General features: G+C 45.0%; 1 protein-coding gene across 1 annotated transcript in view; it reads left to right on the top strand.

Annotated features, from left to right (window-relative positions):
- Positions 1 to 994: 994 nt before the first annotated feature.
- The window catches only part of Rftn2 (raftlin family member 2), a 54,731-nt gene continuing 34,556 nt past the window's right edge, over positions 995 to 21,169 (top strand). Inside the window, exons 1-4 of the mRNA XM_032901117.1 lie at positions 995 to 1,211; positions 12,146 to 12,329; positions 15,037 to 15,148; positions 19,460 to 19,727. Coding sequence (XP_032757008.1) covers positions 1,073 to 1,211; positions 12,146 to 12,329; positions 15,037 to 15,148; positions 19,460 to 19,727 — 703 coding nt within the window. The 5' untranslated portion in view covers positions 995 to 1,072. The remainder of the gene's footprint in view (positions 1,212 to 12,145; positions 12,330 to 15,036; positions 15,149 to 19,459; positions 19,728 to 21,169) is intronic.

Below are 21,169 nucleotides of genomic sequence, written 5' to 3'. Positions count from 1 at the left end.
ATGTTTTTCCTTTTAACTATTTTTTTCTTTTTTCATTAGTGCATGCTAATTAAACAAAAGAAAAGAAAAACTAAAATCATGGTGACATTTCTATACATCTATTCAATGTACTTTGACCACTTCACTCTGTTATCTTCTCTCTTCCCAAAGTCTTTATGGAATGTCTTACGTTTTTGTGCTCCTTTTATACTTGGTGGTTTTCATCAGCACATTTTTCTGGCAAAAAGAAATGCTGTGTGGAAAGAAGTTTTCAAAAGTTCCACCTAGGACTGAAGTGCTTTTCTAGGATTCTCTCATCCTCTCTTCCTCCCTCCCTCTCTCCCTTCCTCCCTCCCTCCCGTTGTTCTTCTGTTGGACTCCAGGGTTTCCTCAGAAAGCTCACTTCCTTTCTGAACTGATTTTGTTTCCAACCACGTTGAAAAATCAATCTCAATCTCTCTCTCTCTCTCTCTCTCTCTCTCTCTCTCTCTCTCTCTCTCTCCTCCCCCCCTCCTCTCTTCTTTCCTCTCCCTCTTTCCCTCCCTTCCTTCCCCTGTCCTCCCCGCTCCCTTCTGCTTCCTTGGTAGAAGCAGGGAAGTGAGCTTCAGCACAGGACAGACCAGAGAAAACAGAAAGAACCGCATCACTTTGGCTGACTTTATCTTCTTCTATCCGTAGATAATCACACCCGAGTTGCCTTTAATTCCGTTTCTGGACACCTCTTTTCCATTCAGCCAACTGGGTGAGACAAAGCTGGTTGGTGCCCTGAGCCGCAGAACTCTGGTAGGGGGCTGGCTGGCTGTAAATTGACGTGGCATGGAAATTCTCCACTAAGTTGCAGCAGCTTGCGAGCTCCTCAAAGACCGAGCCCAGCCTCCTGGAGCTAGAGCTAAACCACGGGCTCAGTGACCCTACAGAAGAATGGATAAAGTCCCCAGCTCCGCGCCTCGGACCCGCCGTTTCCTTTCTGGCTATCTGTCATTTCGCTGAAAACCAAGTCAAAGCAGTTAAGTCTGTAACTTTGTTTTCGCAGCTTAAACAACAAAACTGACTGCTCTTGCCCCCGCAGTCTTAACTCCTTGCAGACTTTGCCATGGGGTGCGGGCTTAGGAAGCTGGAAGACCCTGATGAAAGCAGCCCTGGAAAAATATTTTCTACCCTGAAGAGACCGCAAGTGGAAACAAAGACAGAATTTGCTTATGAATATGCACTGCTGGATTTTACTTTACAAGGTACTCCTTACTGCTGTTGTAGCTATTATCCGTTTCCAAACTAAGAGGATACTAATTTTCTGAGGTGTGGACCTGTGGATTCTTAAGCTCTTTCCCATAATGAAATTGGTCCATCTAACAATGACGCTTTGTTTCTTAATTATATTTGGGAAGATTTTGTTTTGGTTTTTTTGTTTTATGTGCTTTTTAAAAACACGGCTTTATGTACTTAACAAAAATTTTAAAAAACTACTTGGAAATGTTCCTTTCATTTTTAAGGCACATGGGACAAATGTTTGATTTCTAGGCCAAATTGCTGGAGCCTTAATGACAGCTTGTGTTTTGAAAAGATTTGAAAGGCAGGGACTGCGGGGCTGTGGGCTGTGCTGCCTGCATGCGTCGTCCGAGCTCCACCGAGGCAGATCTGAGGTGGCCAGTGTGCTGAATTTAGTGTCGCTCATGTGATAAGTTGAGCAAACTAAAGGTGGAGAAAATTCTCGTTGTTTTTGTTTTTGTTTTAATGGGTAAAAGTGGCCTCCTGGAAGGCACTCCCTCTGCTGGGTGCTCCATCCGTAACAGAGAAACTCTGTTCCAAAAAGTTGGAAACACAAACAAACAAGCCCAGATGGCAGCTCCGGGCAGGGCTGAGGTGCCTCCTCTTGACCCAAGGCTTTGCCTCCGTCCTCTCATGGAAACTCTGAATACTGACTGCTTCAGAGTCCCTGAGACACAGGACATAACAGTGTTTAAAACAACGGCATCTTTAATTACGATGTGCCTGAGAGAGAGAGGGGGAAAGAAGTGAAATTTAGAGAAATATGCTTGCTGAGTTTAGTTCTTTGATTATGCATTCCATTAGTTGATAGAAAACTGTACTATTTATCCGACTAGATATTGCCTCTGCCTCTCCACCACCACTGCCGCCCTTTCCCTTCTGGAAACAGTGTGTCTTTGTGCGGGAAGCAAGAGCAGCCCGTTTTCCTTTGTTAAAAATTGAGCTGGCCAGCAAGCCAAATTGGGAAGCCCAGAAGATCTGTACCTGTGCTTCAGACATAGTCATCAACTATTTTGATCAAAGAATCCAAGTAAGGATGAGGCTGCCAAGAGGAGAAAAGTTAATATTCTCAGTGTTCTTTGTTGTATGAACGTACAGTGCACTGAGTTAGTGCTGATGGAAAAGTAGCCAGATAGTCATGAGTTTTTATATGCCTTTTAAAAAGTCATTCGAGAAAAACCCGTGTGGCAGGGTGCTTCTAGAGTGGGGTTCTCACCCTTACCTTACAGACGCATAGGATGTAAAATCATCCCTTTCCTATGTATTCCTGAAGCTTTAGGCCAGAACCCTGGACTTCAGAATTCACTTTAGGATTCTGACGCACAGCTCACCTTAGGACTATAGAACTTTAAGGAGTTAACATTTTTCTGATTCATGCCATTCCAAAATGTTAGTGCCTCCAATAAATTTGTATTCATGCGATTGTCTTTGAATCAAGAAGATACACGGCTTTTATTCAACGGTCCATTTTGGTTTTATCAGAAGCCCTTTCCTCCGTGAAAGGAGCATACTTTCCACCTTCCACTCTAAATGTTGCTGTGAAAGGGGGATTTCACTGTAAAGCCCAGGCATGGGTTTGATGTGCGCATGCGCACACTGAAGCCGGCGCATGTCTATAGGTAGCATCTGCTTCCTATTTGGTACAGGCGCCTGGTCTCTGGGGCCCATTTCTTCCCAGTTCTCCCACACGTTCTTGCTTGGGGTTTTTGTTCAACCATTTGTTTTGGTCTTGCCTTTGCCTTTGCTTCAGAAGCCAGGACTCTGTGTACCAGGCCAGCTCCGCCCCCTCTTCCAGGCGTAGTTAGCCTGTCTCTCTCCTCCAGCCTTTGACAGCCACCTGCCTGCCACTCCAGTGTCTATGATAGTGAGTCTGGGTGGGCTAACGCATGCCAGCCCTCTGCTTGGCACTGGCCATCCCTTCCTGGGATTGCTGGGAAGAGAACTGAATAGCGGCTGCTCCTAGCTGCCAGGCTATGCACAGTGAGAAACCTTGGCAGAAACAAAATGGCCTGTAACAGCTGTGTGCGTTCACAATGAACCTATCTCTTACTTTCCTCAGTTTGGCGGACTTTTTGGGTTTTGGTTTGTTTGTTTGTTTGTTTGTTTGTTTGTTTGTTTTTTCCTAAACAGAAGTCATGGAACAGAGAATAAAGTTTAAGGAAGAAGCCTTCCAAGTCCCTATGTTATGTTACAGTTTATCTTGAACAAGTTGTTTCCCACTCAATTCTACCTTTCTCCCCTTCCCCAATCATTGCATTCCCCAAACAAATTCTGTTGTGCCAACTTTCCATGGTAGTGTATGTGTCTTAGAGTTTTACTGCTGTGAACAGATACTATGACCAGTGCAAGTCTTACAAAGAACATTTAATTGGGGCTGACTTACAGGTTCAGAGGTTCAGGCATCATCATCAAGGCGGGAACATGGCAGCATCCAGGCAGGCCTGGTGCAAGGGGAGGTAGGAGTTCTACATCTTCATCTGAAGGCAGCTAGCAAAATATTGGCTTCAAGGCAGCTAGGGTGAGGGTCTTAAAGCCCCACCCCCACAGTGACACACCTCCTCCAACAGGACCACTCCTTCTATTAGTGCTACTCCCTGGGCCAAGCATATGCAAACCATCACAGCATATACTGTAGCAGAATGAAGTGTAGCTTTTATTCACTGCTCAGTGGTTCAGAGCAGCCCCTCTATTGTGGGTACACACTCTTGTCACTACCCTCTTCCCACCCTCTCACCAAACATCCAGCCTGGTGCAGGCCAGTCAGCAAAATGCTCGCTGTCCAAGCATAGGGACGGAGCCCCACATAAACCCCAGGTGCGTCAAGTGACCCCAGCCCCAGGGAGACAGCAGGAAATGTCTGGAGAGCACTGTCCCCCAGCCTCGCCAGTCTGATGCCAGATACAATGAGAAACCTGCCTGTCTCAAAAGTTAAGGTACAACGTGATTGTAGACAGTGACCAGCTGTCAGCCTCCACATGATGTACACACACACACACACACACACACTTGTGCACACACACATGCATACACACACCAGATTCAACCAGAAAACAACTTAAAGTCCCCGTCTCCTCCGTCTCCCATGTTCTCTTTACTGCTCTCCATAGCCATTCACTTCCTCTCTCTGCTTTCCCTGCCCTCCACCTGCAGTGGCTTCTTTGTTGTTTGTGTTTAGTTTTGCTTTTTTTGTTGTTTTATTAGTTTTTAGGGAGCAAGGGGGTTTCCAGTCATTCCTTACATCTCAACAAGGAAAATAATAGCATAAAGATTAGGCACACAAAACTCTAGTCCAATGCTTCTCAACCTTCCTAATGCTGGGACCCTTTAATATGCTTCCTTATTCTGCAATGACCCCAACCATAAAATCGTTTTCATTTCTACTTCATAACTATAATTCGGCTACTGGTATGAATTATAATGTAAATATCTGATATGCAGGATATCTGATATGCAACCCCCCCAAAGGGTTTGCAACCCACAGTTTGAGAACCAGTGCCGTAGTCATGGGTCATGAGTTCCTGGGTTATGAGCCCTTTCAGCTGCCGTCCAGGTCCCTTAAGTACGAACAAGGATTCTAATGATATTTACATCAGAAAGCTGCTTTAGATACTAAAGGAAGTGACAGACGACGACCCACCAGGGAGGTACTCACTAAAGCTAGCTGCTCCTGTCCCTCCTGTGAGAACACCTTTATCTCCACGGCTGGCATGGACCTCGTCCCTTTCCTTATTTAAAGACAGCTCCTACTCCTCTTTGTATTCCTAGCTAGTATTGAGGGGCAAGTGAAATAAAGTCTTCAAAAGAGGGAGTCTGGGGCACAGCTGTAAAGAGAATAACTCAAATAACACCATCGAGCCAAGAGCACAGGTTTAATACAGAAGGAGTCAGTTATGTGGAGTGTTAGAGAACACTCGAGAAGAATAGAAATGTCACTATACAGAGAATGCACTGAAAGCAAGAAGAGTTAATACATGGTCAGAAAGAGGTTTAAAATGAAAACCTTGGCATGTTGGTGTTTGCCTATAATCCCAGGCCGTAGAAGACAAGACAGGATATGTCTGAAGCCAGCCTGAGATACACAGCAAGACTGGTCAGAAATAAAGAAGAGAGGGGAGGAGACAGAGATGAAGGGAATTTTGCAAGTCAAGTTGCATTTTGCATAACTGTATCAATCTAATAAACTCCAGGACACATTCCCCTGGCAGTCAAAGGATTTGTAAATGTTTAAGCGCTCCTGGGGTGGTGTGGGGAGCAGTAACTAGTGGTAACGAGATCGACTGAATCCTCTCAAGCATGGATGTAATATCTATTCTTTCTTTTACTAAGCTATATAAGGTGTCCCGTTACGTTTGAAATGGTCACACAGCCCACCCGAGAAAAGATAACAAATCTCACAAACACAGACTATTGTGGAAAAGAATCCCATCCTGAGTCTGTAGAGGAGGGGATCTCTAATAATAGCACTCAGCTGACCCACGCATAAAACTGTCAAGAGCTGGGAATGAAGCTTAGTATGCATGAAGCTTTGGGTTCAGTTCTCTGCACTGCATAAAACAAAGTGTGAAGACACAGGCCTATAATCCCAGCACTGTGCAAGTGGAGGCAGAAGAATCAGAGGTTCAAAACTATTCTCGTCTACACAGCAAGTGAGGTCCTGACTCAGAAACAAAACAAGAAAACAGACAATGAGTAGACATTCCTGTTTTCTTCATCATCTCTGCAACTTCTTTTCCTGCCTGTGCTGCTTGTATCAGGGGAAAAGCACACTCTTAGTACCTCTTGTGTACACTCTAAAATTGCCTGGTTCTGTGCATATGAGCAGATTACCTCTGCAAGAGCTCCTGTGGCAGGAACTGGGAAGGAAGCTTGCAGTCACAGCGTTCTTTCACACTATGTGCTGTGATGCAGCCTGGGACTGCAGAGGCCAGGAACCTGAGTGAGCAGGTCCAGAAAGGCTCTGGAGAAATGCCACCTCATCCGAGATGTAAAGAATGAGTGAGACTCTGTCCTGAGTATTTAAACCAGCACTACAAGACAATAAGGAAAAGACAGCTCAATAAAAGAATAGACAAGAGGGGGCTGGAGAGATGGCTCAGTGGTTAAGAGCACTGACTGGCTGCTCCTCCTGAGTTCAATTCCCAGCAACCACATGGTGGCTCACAGCCATCTATAATGGGATTCAATGCCCTCTTCTGGTGTGTCTGAGGACAGTGTACTAACATACATAAAATAATAAATAAATAAATCTTTAAAAAAAAAAAGAATAGACAAGAATCTGGACAGACAAATCAGAAATCCAAGTGGGCAAAAGACATGTATTCCAGTCACATGCATATTAAAAACCACTACTACAAAACACCCAGAATTGCTAAAATTTTGAAAGAACAGGTGTAGCATAGTGTTATAATCATTTGAAAAACAATTGACATCTTCTACTTAACTGAAGACATGCCCGGTGCCCACGTACACCATGCAGTGCACAAGGATGCCCATGTCAAGCACTTGGGAATTCCCAAACCATGGGCGTGAGTGACCACTGGACTGCAGACTCCCACTAACGGTTTCTGTAAAGGACCAAACTATAAGCATGGTAGGCTTTCTGCACCGTATGGCCTCATTCACACTATGGTAGAGCAGCCAAAAGGGATACACAGCTAAACTCTGTGGCATCCTGTGCTCCCACCCTTAGAGTGCAATGAAGGCACAGCTCTAACTGCTCACGGGCAAGCCCAGCACTGCGTGGTATAGCATGAGTCACTGAGTAGCCACTGTATGATCCCATTTCACAAAGCTCCAGACATCCACCAGTTGCCTGGCAGTATAGCCCAGGGACAGGCTGCACACGGTCTCTGCTTGACACTAAATTGTAGAGATTAGGGATGTCCCCCTAGTCTCCCACACTAAGGGAAGAGCAAGGAGTGATAGTGGACAGTCAGGCTCAGTTCGGTGGAGAGAGAGAACCAGGATTGGAAAGGGTAGAGTGGGAGGCCTCGGGAGAGCAGACCACTTCATTTAAGTATGTTCAGTGCTTGCCATATGTGTTGTACCCACCCTCTGGAGAACAGTTGATAGAGTGGATGGGGTATGGATGGAGACAAAGCAAACAAGGCAGAAAGTCAGGGTGACTGAAGGCCAGAAGCAAGAGGAATTCTGTGGCCTGAGGGGAGCTTCCGTACATGGAGGAGAAAGCAGACAAAGGCAGGTCACGAGATTCCCAAAGTGCCATGGAGTCTACTGTCATGTGTCCAGTGCCAAGCAAGTTAGCACACAGCTCTAATTCCAGCACTCGGAAGCCTGGTGCAGGGTAATTATCCCCATGTTCAAGACTAGCCTGGACTCCTAAGACCCTGTCTCAAACTACAAGAAGACAGAAAAGAAAAAGAAAGGCTGCCTTTATGTTACTTTATTTAATAATACTGAGTGACGGGGTTGGGGATTTAGCTCAGTGGTAGAGCACTTGCCTAGCAAGGGCAAGGCCCTGGGTTCGGTCCCCAGCTCTGAAAAAAAAAAAAAAAAAGAAAAGAAAAAACAATAATACTGAGTGACTTCAGTGGTGGCCAGTTTCATTGATAAACAAAGGTTGAGGTGTTATTTACATGGTAGCCTGTTTCTTGATTCCTTTTTTTTTTTTAATTTATTCATTTATTATATATAAGTACACTGTAGCTGTCTTCAGATACACCAGAAGAGGGCATCGGATCCCTTTACAGATGGTTGTGAGCCACCATGTGGTTGCTGGGAATTGAACTCAGGTCCTCTGGAAGAGCAGTCAGTGCTCTTAACCACTGAGCCATCTGTCCAGCCCATGTTTCTTGATTTCTTAAATCACATAATCCTCTTAACAGCCACACGTTAAGATACTTAACAGTCTGTCATAGTGTAAATGAGTGGTTCTCAGCCTGCGGGTCTCCACCACATAGCAGATATCCTGGATACCGGTTGTTTGCTTTACCACTCACAACAGTAGCAAAGTTATAGTGTGATCAAGCAATGAAAATGAATGTGTGGTTGGGGGCTCCCCACAACCCGAGGGACTGAATTAAAGGACAGAAGCATCAGGAAGGTTGAGAACCATGGTTTGACTGATCTCATGTCTGAGTTCACAAATCTTCAACAACTCAGGTTCAAACCAATGACGTTTTCCTTCCTGTGGGCATTTGAGTGCCCCGGTTTCCCCATCTTCCTGCCTGGGTTCCAGGTCAGCCTCAGAAATTGCTAACAATAGATCTCTCTCCTTGAGTTGCCCTATCAGGCAATAACATCCACCGTGCAGGGTTTGCTGGGATCAAGAACCGGACATGACCTGTTCACCTAGGACTTGGCACTTGTAGAAATTAACTCTTCTACAGTTGCTGGGGAGAAGGCGCAGGTTACCCTTTAAAACTGTGGCAAAGTTGCTTGCTGGAGTTTGCACATTTTGTCTTCACTTAAGATAACAATTTTAGATACATTTTATAAGTACAAGCAAGTCCTCAGAGGTAGGTCGGCAGGAATGAACATATGTAGCTCGCATAGCATTACATCACCAGGGCCAAAGTTTCAGTGTTGAACAATTGCTCAGCCTTATGGAGTACGGCTTTGCATCCGTTTTAGTAATTTGGGTTGGGTTTTTTTTTAAGGCCTCATGCCCAGCCTATCTTGAAACTCATTTATGTAACACAGTTAGCTTCAGAACTTGTGGTGATCCTCCTGTGGCAGCCTCCCAAATGGAGGGATGACAAACATGAGGCACCATGTCCACTGCCTGGCATTTAAAGGTTCACTCTTTGAAACTTTTTAGGGAAGGAGTATGAAAAGCATCAACAGATACTCCACTTTAGAAGCTTCGAGAAGAGACAGTGTTGTTCAACCTTCAACATGTTTTAGTAGCAATAAAAGTTCCCTTAGCTTTGTGTAAGTTTTAGAGCAGTTACAGACTGCTTCCTCACAACAGCCCTGTAAGGTGTAGCAAGGCTTTTACAGATCATGTAGCATTCATTTACTAGTAACCAGCCACGCCCACAAGGCCATAAGCACCATTTGTTCCTTCTTCCAAAGCACTTGTACAGCACTCGGGCAAGCAAGAGAGCTTACAGCTGCTGCTCACTGCCTGTGCTGGAACCGACCGGAAACAACGGCCGCCTCGCCTTAATCTCCTGTGTTTAAAGGGTAATAGAGCTCTCATATCACTGCCCTACACGAGGACATCCAATCAAAGGCTTGTCCTCACAGCTGGGCCTGTCGTAGAGGGCGTAATTACTCCACGTACTCCACTCTGAGGGCAGCTGAAAAGTCCTTGCCGAGTGTGTCCTGCTCTGCCATCCTCACAGTGAGAACAACTCGGTTTAGAATACCTAACAGTTGTCAACGCCAACATGGCTGAAGACATTCAGACAGAGGGACGACATGAAAAGAAGTTCTCCGCAAAACTTTTGAATTTGAGATGGAGATTGACAATAAGACCACTGGTGTACACACACACACACACACACACACACACACACACACACATGTATATATATATACCTACATGCACATATGCATACACAAACATATACACACACACACACACACACACATGCATGTACATACACACCTAATTGACTCCTACCAAGCCAGCCAGAGAAGCAAAACCAGCTCTGTAAAGCCTTTGGATAAAAGTCACAGAGTTTCTCTTCACCAAGTCCTGCCCTAGTTTGTCATCCTGTCGCTATGGTAAGCACCATGACTAAAAACAACCTGGGAAGAAATGAGTTTATTGCATCTTACTCTTGCAGTCATGACCCATCATTGAGAGAAGTCACAACAGGCACTCCAGGCAGAAACCATGGAGGAAGATGCTAACTGGCTAGCTGTGTCTCACACGCTCTGCTAGTCTTCTCCCTGACGAGGGATGGGCTAATGAACCAGGCAAAGATTTGGAATTTGGAGTTATTGATCTCTCTTCTTAGAATCCCTAAATTTCTCTCAAAAATATGCCCCCCACACACACACACTTATATATGGCAAAGTGAGAATGCTAATGGAATCTTTTTTCTGAGATAGGGTCTCAAACACAGCACAGTGACACAGCAGAGGCAGGAGTGAGTAACTTGGGGTTGGGGACAGAGAAGGGGACAAAGGCTCATTGTGGTAAGACAGAGCAACAGGGTCAGAACTCCAAGCTGTCACATGTCAAAGTGAAGTGCACAAAAGGGAGGCTGACAGGAGGACTGGAGATTTTTCGTGTCATGCTAACTTCTCCACTTCCTGACCCATTGCCATGTGAGCCAGTAAATGGCTGTAATTTTCTTTAAAATCATGTACAATTGGCACCTAGTTCTAAAGATAACTTTATATTTTATTCTCTGGTCCTAAGAATTTGTTCCACATTATTGTATAGTTCCTCAGCTGCTTTCTTTGTAAAAGTCAGGGTTTGTAGACCAAATGTTTTAAAAAAGAGTAAGGAAGCTTGCTACCCAGACAGTCAGGGCCGGATGTTTGCACGGAGACCAGATGCTTCTTCAAAGTTCAGGACTGTCCTCTGTGTTCATGTCTATGCATTGTGATGAAGAAAATATTTTAGATGTAAGATATTAGTTGAAATGAAGAGGGAATAAAATGGAAGGAAATGATCTGTGAGGGCCGGCGTAAGTCTCTGTAGAGTGCCTCATTTTCGTTTGAGAAGCTGGGGTGACTGCTCACTGCTGTGGGGCTGTTCCGTCATGGGAGACTTAGTGTGAGGTCCCGGGGCTTCCTCTGACCCTTCTTCCTCATCTGCCCCTTAACCTTCTTCCTGTGCTCAGGCAACCAGCAACAATTCCGCGCTGGACTCCACCAGCCCATGCAGAGCCAGTGCAGTCCTTACCTGGAATGATTTCGTGTTTTCTCAGTAGCCAACTCCAGGTCTCCCTCTGGGTAGTAATTCTTAATTGTCCTTCAAAAAGTGAGAAGAATCCCAGAAAACGGGGCTATTTCAGTGAGTACTTGTAGAGTGTGAAGACATGTTCTCCCGCTGCCTACCAGTTCCCTTTTCTCGTCTCGCCACACAAGTACGCTCTTACAGAGTTCCAGAGATGTGGGGGTTGAGGGTCACTTCAATTACATGGCAGTTGCTTTTAAGTTTCATTTACAGGGGTTGGGGATTTAGCTCAGTGGTAGAGCGCTTGCCTACCAAGCTCAAGGCCCTGGGTTCGGTCCTCAGCTCCAAAAAAAAAAAAAAAAAAATTCATCTACATCTAGTTCTGTTCTTAATGATTTCTGTCCGGAAATACAGTGTCTCCCCTTAGTTTTTAAACTTATAGAGACTGTATCTTAAAGAAATCATGCATCTCTTCCAGCATGGTGGTGCACTCCTTTAATCCCAGAACTAGGGAGACAGGTCTCTGTCAGTCGGGTCTCTGTGAGTTCAAGGCCAACCTGGTTTACAGAGCATTCCAGGACAGCCAAGGCTACAAAAAGAAACACTGTCTCAGAAAACAAGAAGAGAATACTAATGCTACTAAAGTAGTAAAAAGAACTCAGGCGTCTCACCCTAGCCGTAAAAACTATTGCTCTTTAAATTATTATTTTGACGTATGTCACTGATATCTTTTAAAGACGATACAGTCACTTAAAGAAAACTCTACGTAGTAATGCTTTTTGTTGAAAAGGGAACATGTAAAGTATTCTAGTTCTGGAATGTTGGCAACATTGTGTATCTATCAGCTGGGTCAATCACCTTTGCTGTTGTCTAAAATGGGTTCAGTCTACAGTCATACTACCCTGGACACCTTTGATCTCACTTGAAATGGGAAATATATAACTGGCGTTGGTGTGTCTTACTCGAAATTAAGCCATGTGGCTGTCTCTCTTATTCACTAACATCATCACACAGAGATAGAAATAAGCTAGAATGCAATATTCCCAATGTAAAATTTTCTCTTCATTCTTGGTATCCCAGGTTCAACAAATCCAGAAGTCATCAAGATAAATTCAGTCCTGGACATAGTTGCCAAAGTGGAAGACTATTATCTTAAGGGCTATGTTGTTGGGGCCATTCACCCTGTTATACAGCCTGTGGGGCAGCGGAAGCACCTCCCAGCAAGTCATCTGTACAGGGCGGTGCTATCCCGAGTGAAGCTAAGGTAAGCACAGCGCTGGAGAAAAGTCATCGGGGCAGTGGCTTTCTTCAGCCTTTTTTTTTAAATGTTGTTCTTGTTGTTGTTGTTGTTGTTGTTGTTGTTTTAGAGACAGGGTTTCTCTGTGTAGCCCTGGCTATCCTGGAACTTACTCTGTAGATCAGGCTGGCCTCAAACCCAGAGATCCGGCTGCCTCTACCTCCCAAGTGCAGGGATTAAAGGTGCGTGCTTCCACTAGCCGGCAGGCTGGCTGGCTGGCTGGCTGGCTTTCTTCCTTTCTTTTTCTTCCTTCCTTTCTTTCTTTCTTTTTTAAGTCTAAAAGAAAAGAAAATCTGAAAGAGTGATGGAGGATGATGGAGACTGATTCAAGACACATTTTGTGGGGGTCGATGTATGGAACCCCAGCACTCAGGAGGGTGGGTGAGGCACTGCTGTGGGCTGTATGGAAAGATCCTAGCTCAAAAGAAGAGAATCAGAACAACCCCCATCCTCCCAACCCCCCATCCCCACCAACCCACCACCCTATCCTCCCACCCCCATCGTTGTCTTTACTCTTTGGAGGCAAATAAATACCACGGGAGGGTGTGAGCAGCAAGGGGAAGGGGAGATAGATCCAAGAAATGCCCGGTAAAGCTGTGTGTGTAGTAACTCCTATAGAAATCCCCAGAAGATAAGGCTCAGCAATTAGCCTAAGCAAACTGGCCAGCCTAGGCAGCCTCTCTCAGAGTTCTTCCAGCTACCTGTGTTCTCCTTAAGAACGGCAGCTGGGGCTGGAGAGATGGCTCAGAGGTTAAGAGCACTGACTGCTCTTCCAGAGGTCCTGAGTTCAAGTCCCAGCAACCACATGGTGGCTCACTACCATCTGCAATGGGATCCAATGCCCTCTTCTGGTGTGTATGAGTACAATGGAAGGAAGGAAGGAAGGAAGGAAGGAAGGAAGGAAGGAAGGAAGGAAGGAAGGAAGGCAGGCAGGCAGGCAGGCAGGCAGGCAGGCAGCTGAAGCTAGCCTCCTAAACCCTTCATAGCAGAAAGAACTACCACACCAAGTTCTTATAAATTAAACAGACATATTTGCAACATTTTCCCTAAATAAGATGGAAGTGGGGGTTCTTGGGATTGAAGCTAGGTTTTTCACAAGCAAAATGAGGTCTAAAGGTCCTCCCTTTCAGGATGAGTACATAGCTCAGTGGTACGACACTTCTGCAAGGCCCTGGGTTGGAGTCATAGCTCCACAAGAAAGCAGCTGTCTTAGTTACAGTTCTGTTGTTGTGAAGAGACACCATGACCAAAGCAACTCTTTGAAAAAGAAACTATTTAACTAGGGGTCGCTTGCAGTTATGGTGGGGCTGGAGCAGTAGCTGCAGGCAGAAGGCAGAAAAGCAAACACTGCCCAGCTTTTGAAACTTTAAAGCCCTCTGGCAGTGACACAACTACTCTAGCAAAGCCACACCTCCTAGTCCTTCCTAGTTGATTGACGACGACTAAGCACCAAGCAGTTGTTCGAGGGCTTGCCTGGAGGCTCTGGGCTCATTTTCTGGTACCACAGAAACCAGAAATAGGCTCACACACCTGTCATCCCAGCATTCAGGAGGGTCAAAAGATAAAGTCATTCTCTGTTACATATTAAGTTTGAAGTCAGCCTGAGACACATAAGAAGTTACCTTTAAAAAAAAAAAAAAAGCTGGGTGGTGGTGGCACATGCCTTTAGTCCCAGCATTCAGGAGGCAGAGGTGATCTCTGAGTTCAAGTTCAAGACCACCCTGATCTACAGACCACAACAGCCAGGGCTACACAGAAAAAGCCTATCCTTGGGGGAGGTTTTGTTGTTCACTGCTAAAGATCAAATCCAAGATCTTGCACATTCTAGGCAAGTACTCTACCACTGAGCCGCGTCCCCAGCCCCTTTAGTCTTTTTTTTGTTTGTTTGTTTGTTTGTTTGTTTTTTTCGGAGCTGGGGACTGAACCCAGGGCCTTGCACTTGCTAGGCAAGAGCTCTACCACTGAGCTAAATCCCCAACCCCCCCCCTTTAGTCTTGTTTATAAGAGGCAGTAACTATTTGTTGCTATTCAGTAATTACCTGTGTGCGTGTGCGTGCACGCGCATGCACACACGCGTGTGCACACACGCCTTCACAAGCACAATTCACACACATTCACACACATGTATACACACACAATCCATGCACGTACAGGCACACACGGGTGTGCATAGACTTCAGCCTTTACTAGAGTACCAGTGTTTCCATTCCAAGCACTACTAAGCACGAACTTTTACATTTTGACATTTTTACACTGTAGTAATGCTTTTCTGTCCTGATTACAGATCCATCAACTGTGTATAAACCACCTTTCCTGCTTTTAGTATTACATAGGCTCATCATGACTACAACTTGGCTAAAGTTAGTTCAGTAAGGAGAAAGGAAGAAAGCCAGATGTGTTAATCTGCATTTAAATAGGATTGTCCTGCTTCCACGGGTACTTGTGCTTCTGTCCAACAACAGGCTCTTTAAATTAGGGATTTATCGCTGGGAGGTTAAATTACAGAAGTGTAAGGTAACAGAAATCACTGAGTGTCTGTGCACTTGTGTTGAGATAAACATCGGAATGAAATAACAAAGTGATAGCCTTGACTACTTTCGAGTTGCTCCGGGCTTTCGGCTGGGCCAAGCTGGAAATTGGTAGCTTGCCTCTGACTGCGCGCGTCTTCTTGCAGCTCCAAACATTCTGCGGCAGGCGGACAAAGGCGCGCCAGGCTTGTGATAGAGGAGTGCCCGCTAACGTGTGAGATGCAAGGGAACGACTCTGCAAAGGAACTCATAGACAAGGTACTTCGTGAAAAGGAACCGAGAGTGCCTTCCTCGGGGCAGCTAAGAAACACTTTCCTTTCTTACCTGAAAACCATGGGGGACCCAGGCATGCTAGCACAGGCCTGTAATCCTGGCGCTGTGCAAGGGGACGGACCTTGAGTGCAAGGTCATCCTCAGCTACCCATGAGTTCAAAGCCAGCCTGGGCTACAGAGGAGGACCCAAAAGATTAAGAAACCAATGATGATGTATTCCACAGAATTCAAAATGGAGAGCATGTGAGTCAAACTGTACAGAGCCTAAACTGCCTTAGCCAGGATCCTATGGAGGAAGAGCCGTAGAACGAGTATTGAAGGGGCTGTCAGGCTGGTTTATGTAGCACGGTCTAAGCAGGAGAGCCAAGGCTCCATTCATACTGGGGCCGCTTCATACCCAATAGCAGATGCCGCACCAGTCCCAGTTGGATGCCGAAGGCCTGGAAAGCCGCTAGTCTTCAGTCCCTTTTTGAAGGCTGAAGAAGCTGGGTTTTAATGTCAGCCAAAACCAGCAGCAGGGATTTGCTGCCAGCGTAAATGGACTTAGCATCACATGAGGGCAAAAGGCAACTGCTAGGAAGCTCTGCAGCTCCATTTCCTCTTATCTGAGCCGCCACCAGAAGCACCGCCCAGTTTAGGGTGGGTCTCCTCACTTCCGTTAAACTGAGCAAGAAAAGTCCTCTCAGGTGTCCCCATCAACCTGACTGTTAATTGACTCCAGACCCTGGCAAATTGACCACCAAGAGTAGCCATCATAGACTCGTACATAAGAACCAGTAGAACAGACTAGAGGTAGCAGAAGGAAGTCCCGCTGCGAAAGAGAAGTTTAATGACAAATGTAGCAGCAGGAAACGGTAGGAATACCTCTATTTCAGTCAATGCTTAGGGAAGCAGGGAATTGTTCTGCGGAAAGTAGATACCTAAAGTTTCAGATGAGATAAAAAGATTTTCTTTTTTTTATATGAAAAATGTATGGAAAAAAAAAAGTAGACACATTCAATTGTTAGCAAAATAAAAATCATGTTTATTTTTTAAGAAAAATTAACTTGAAAAGAAATTGAAGGAAAATTACAATAATGTATACTTTGGAAGTTGCATAAATAAAAAAAATGAACACTAAATGTAGATTGACTAAACCAAAAAAGGCCTATATACCATAAATATTCTAAATTGGTGGGATTTTTTGTTGAAAGTTGTTTTCAGTCACATTGGCATTCTTATAAGTTCTTAGCTTTTATTTGTTGTTGTTGTTGTTGTTGTTGTTGTTGTCGTTGTTGTTGTTGTCGTCGTCTTTGGTTGCCGTGGGTTTTCGTTGGTTTTGTTTTTAACAATGTTACTATGTGCGGCTAGCTGCCCCGGAACTCTCCCGGAGACCAGCGGTTCTCAGCCTTCCTAATGCTGTAGTTCTTTAATACAGCCCTCATGTCATGATATCCCCAGCCTGAAATTTATTCTAATTGCTATTTCAAAACTGCAATTTTGCTACTGCTATGAATCATATTATAAATATTTTTAGAGCTAGAGGTTTGCCAAAGGAGACCCGCAGGTTGATTTTAGACCAAACTGGCGTTGAACTCACAGAAGTCAGCCTAGCTGTGTATCTGGGTGCTGGAATTCAATCAGAGAACCGCACGCCCAGCTCGCCTTTATTTAATTTAAATATATAGCGTCTACCCAAGGCGCTTTCTTTCAGGTAAAGATTGTAAGACTGGAGTGAGGTGTGCAGACTCACATCTACAGGCCCGTGAGCACATAAGAGGCTAAGGCAGGGAGGCCCTGGGTTCCAGACCACCCTGGGTTACAAAGAGAAAAAGAAACAGTGAAGTTTGTTTCTGTGCTGACTTGTGGAGGTCACCTGTGGTTTGTGCCTGGCCACCAACAGCTGCTAACCATTGCCCACTTAGGTACAGGGTTGCCACTCAGCTGTGCTGGTAGGAAAATTCCACCATTTACAGGGTACACGAGTTGTTTACTGCTACTATTCTGGTTTTGTTTTGTTTTTCCATTCTGGGACTATATCCACTCCAGACATTGTCGTTTGAAACAAAAATGAAGCTACTAATTGAGCCTTGATAGGCAACCGTCAGGGCACTTGTTTTGAGTCTAACTTCCTGGAAACAGTTAAAGACCTGCTTAAACAGGAAGGTGCTGTTGTCTCAGCAATTAGAGTAATGGATTCTCCTCGAGGTGAAAAGCTTCAGGAAGCATACACGTGAAATAGCCAAACATTGCCCTGGGCATGCACAAGAGCAACTGGTGAATGCCAAATATTGTTTTGAACAGCCACGTTGTGTGAGGACTTGATTGTTGAACAGCTAATGTTCAAGTCAAGCTTTAACAATATATTAATGTCTCCTGTTTTTACTGTTTCCTTGTTTGTGGTTCTGAGGCTTGAACTTGCATGCCCCGTGCATGCTGGCATTCTACCCTAGGCTTGATCCCACCCCTGACCGTTCTATTTTTAATATTCAGTTTGCATTTTTTTCCTCGGGATTTTAAAGCACCACATTTAAAAATATCAGTCGTCCAAGGCAGGCAAGACAGAGCAAGAGATAAGGCGTGGCTCCCAAAGCTGATGACCAGGGTTCAATCTCTGGAACTCACGTGATAGAAGAAGAGAAATAACTCCTGCCAGTTGTCCCTTGAGCAATACATGTGCACCACACCGAGGCACATGCATGTGCATATGGGCACACACAACACACACAAATAGATAGGTAGAGATAGATGATAGATAGGTAGATAGATAGATAGATAGATAGATGATAGTTGATAGATAAATATAATTAAAGTTATTCATCCTCCAAGTTAAAATAGAAAAGACATCAATACATTTGTTCACAGACTTTTCCAGGAAAAAAAGAAGTATGTGTTACCGTAAGAAAGAAAGGTTTACCTGAATGTCTCCACTGAAACCAATACCTAGAGAACACTGACAAGAAATTTACCCTTCCAGAATACCAAGCCCTCTCATGCCTCCCTCTTCCCTCCCAGGACACCTGGAGGAGGGAACTGCGTGGTCTAAGTGTGCACACAGTATTACCTGTCCGAATGAACTCCGAGGGAGGAGGGCAGGCCGGCACAGTCCAGGGCTCTGACTCCTGGCATTGCCATCATCCCAGCTGGCTCCCAGGAGCTCCTTTGATTGATTGCTCTGCTTTTTCTTCAGTTCTCCCTGAAAAAAAAACCATTTCATTCTCTCAGGGTTTCCATGTAACTCCAGGATAAAACTTTTAGTTTAGATGTTTAAATCAGTGACCATGAAAAAACCGTCAGTGCTGAGCCAGGCATGGTGCACAGCCTTTGATCCCATGCTCAGGAGGCAGAGGCAAGCTGATGGAGCTCTGAGTTCAAGGCCAGCCTGGTCTACAGAGTGAGTTCTAGGACAGCCAGGGCTACACAGAGAAACCCTGTCTGGAAAAACCAAACAAAGCCAAAATGAAAAACATCTTCATTTTTGCTTATTTAATGAGTACTTACAAAGGCAGGGAAGAGGGCACAGCCTCTGGCCTGGGTGGGTTACTGCCAACTGAACACAGGAAAGAACACTGCCACCCTTAGGTCTCGGGCAGTGTGTGCTTCGAAGAATTAAGGCGATTATGTCACAGGCATGAGAATGGAGCAGTACTGAGCATGGAAATCACTATTACTAAGATCCCACATTATTTCACAGACTTCAAGCCACCTGCTTCAGAGACTGCTTCTTGACTGACAGGATAAATCTAAGTCTGTGTATTTGGCCCAGGCCAATGGCAGACGTCAGGCAGAGGCAGACTGGAAAGCTTCATTACAGGGGCTGTGAGTTGGACTCAGGCTTTAATTGTACACATTTATAAGAACTGATCTAACGTCTTTCTGAATCAACATCAAATAGTGCTCTGTGCCTTTTGCTTTTCAATCAATGTCTTCTTTAATAGCGAGGTTGTATTTGTTTCAGTTATTTTGGGAGTGTTCTGGAATAGTCTTTAATTTCGCTCCAACTGGAAAGATCACTGTTAATAGCCTCCAAAAACCATGCTATAAAATTACTAGTTCTTGCCAAATATGGCAGAATTTCGGAGGAAAATACGGTCCTGTTTTTATCATTTCTAAACCAGATCAGTTCTGTTTGACAAGTCCTGGTGAGCCTGAGACCCGATCTTGGAGGCAGCGTACGTCAGGGGTTCTCAGCTGGCTTCTAGGTGTGCCTTGGTCACTAGTCAGTTTACTGTCCTCTAATGGCCTCCTCGGAGACTGGCTAGTCGGCTGGGTCGTACATGGGCTTTACCTTGGTCCTGCCGTCTCTTTAAACCTCAGGTTAATGCTGCTGCTAAGAGAGGGATGAGATTTGTCGGGTTTATACCGCAGCACTGCTCGCCATCTAAGCACTGCAATGGTGCCAGCCAGGATGGAGCTGCCGAGTGTGAACTGCACAAGAGACAGGGTTCACAAGACAACGGCAAAAGCTGGAACGACGGCACCTTGTGGGAGAGTGGAGTGGAGGAGGAACCTCAGCCTGAAAGTGGACAGCATCAGACTGAGGGAAACAGCAGCCTCCGCTACTCTGACCCAAAGCGGGGAGAAGGTAACTGCACACCGTGCGTGAGAAGAGAATGTATTCTTGGGTTCCCCAACCCCAGAGTTATTTTAAAGAACTAAAAGACGACGTTAATGTCAGAGGATCACAGGGAAAACGAACTAATCTAAACTTGTGGGTTGTTTTTAAGTCATTAGAGTGCGGCAGGACAATGTTTCAGACACTGGTTCTCCGGGTGGTCCAGCGAGTCAGTCGCCCTCGCTCGCTGACCAAGGAAGCAGCTTGGTAAACAGCGTGAGAATTTCAGGGCAGGCCTTTCCTGTTTCATGCGAGCTTTTCCCCCTTGGAATCCAAGGGACTTGCTTTGATCATCGCTAGAATCTATGACAATGGGACATGACAATGAGCCAGTTAGTGTAACAATAGTGCCCACAGCCAGAAATAACCACAGACCATAGTTTTGTTCTTCTCAGCCAAGTCTCAAGTTTTCCCAAGAAATTGAGAGTATTTAGCTCTTTTATTTTTGACTGTGTAAAGTTCCCTGACATCTTTGCTGGAATGCTTTTATTTTTAAGGCAACAACATCAAAGAAAACTAAAGACTGTGTAAACTGTGAGTTACATGGGCTCTGGAGACTCTTTCTAAAAAGGGGATGGTTATAAAAAAGGGGAACAGCCCAATGCATGGCACAAACGAAACTCTAGCAAGTTGACAGATGCTCCTGACCTTTGACCTGCACTGGCCCAGGGTGCAGTGGAGTCTGGGCTTCCCGGTTCTGGGACATGTTCAGTGTCCTAGGCATCCATCTGAGCACTGTCTTCTAGAGAGAGAGCAGAAGATGAATTGAAACAGTACATTGTTAAAGTTGTGTTGGGTTGGCTCCTATTTGTTTTTTGATTGTTTTAGGTTTTTTGTGGTTGTTTTTGAGCTGAGGACCAAACTCATGTCATGTGCTTGATAGCCAAGCCTCTACCACTGAGCTAAATCCTCAGTCCCTGTTAAAGCATTTTTTAAATGATAAAGTATTTATATGGTAAATAACTGTACATCTAAAAACTAAAAGCTTTCTTGAGAACAATAAACATCAAGTTCAACCTAGCAGGTACTTTTAGAGATTGGAATTGGAGACTGTGTCCTGTGAGATACACACCACATTGTGGCTATTGTCTTATTTCTGTGAAGAAATAGTTCAAGGCCAGTGTGTTGTAATGTTAATATTTGATTAAACTGAGTTGGGGTGGGGAGGGCATAGAGATGGCTTAGTCAGTGAAGCACTTGCCCCACAAACACCAAGTCTTGAAGTTGATGCCCATTTACCCCATAAAAGTCAGATGAGAAGTGCATGCTTGTAGCCTCAGTGCTGGGCAGGTAGACAAGATGGCCGGATCATAAGCTCTGGGTCACTTAGAGACTTACAGAAGAACTGAGACAGGTACATCAACCTCTGGCACCCAGACTCAGGAACACAACACAAACATGCACACAGATAT

Source organism: Rattus rattus, chromosome 4 (assembly GCF_011064425.1).
Source record: "Rattus rattus isolate New Zealand chromosome 4, Rrattus_CSIRO_v1, whole genome shotgun sequence".
Taxonomy (NCBI): domain Eukaryota; kingdom Metazoa; phylum Chordata; class Mammalia; order Rodentia; family Muridae; genus Rattus; species Rattus rattus.
Note: the sequence above shows the minus strand (reverse complement) of the source record. Positions and strands in the feature narration are given on the sequence as shown.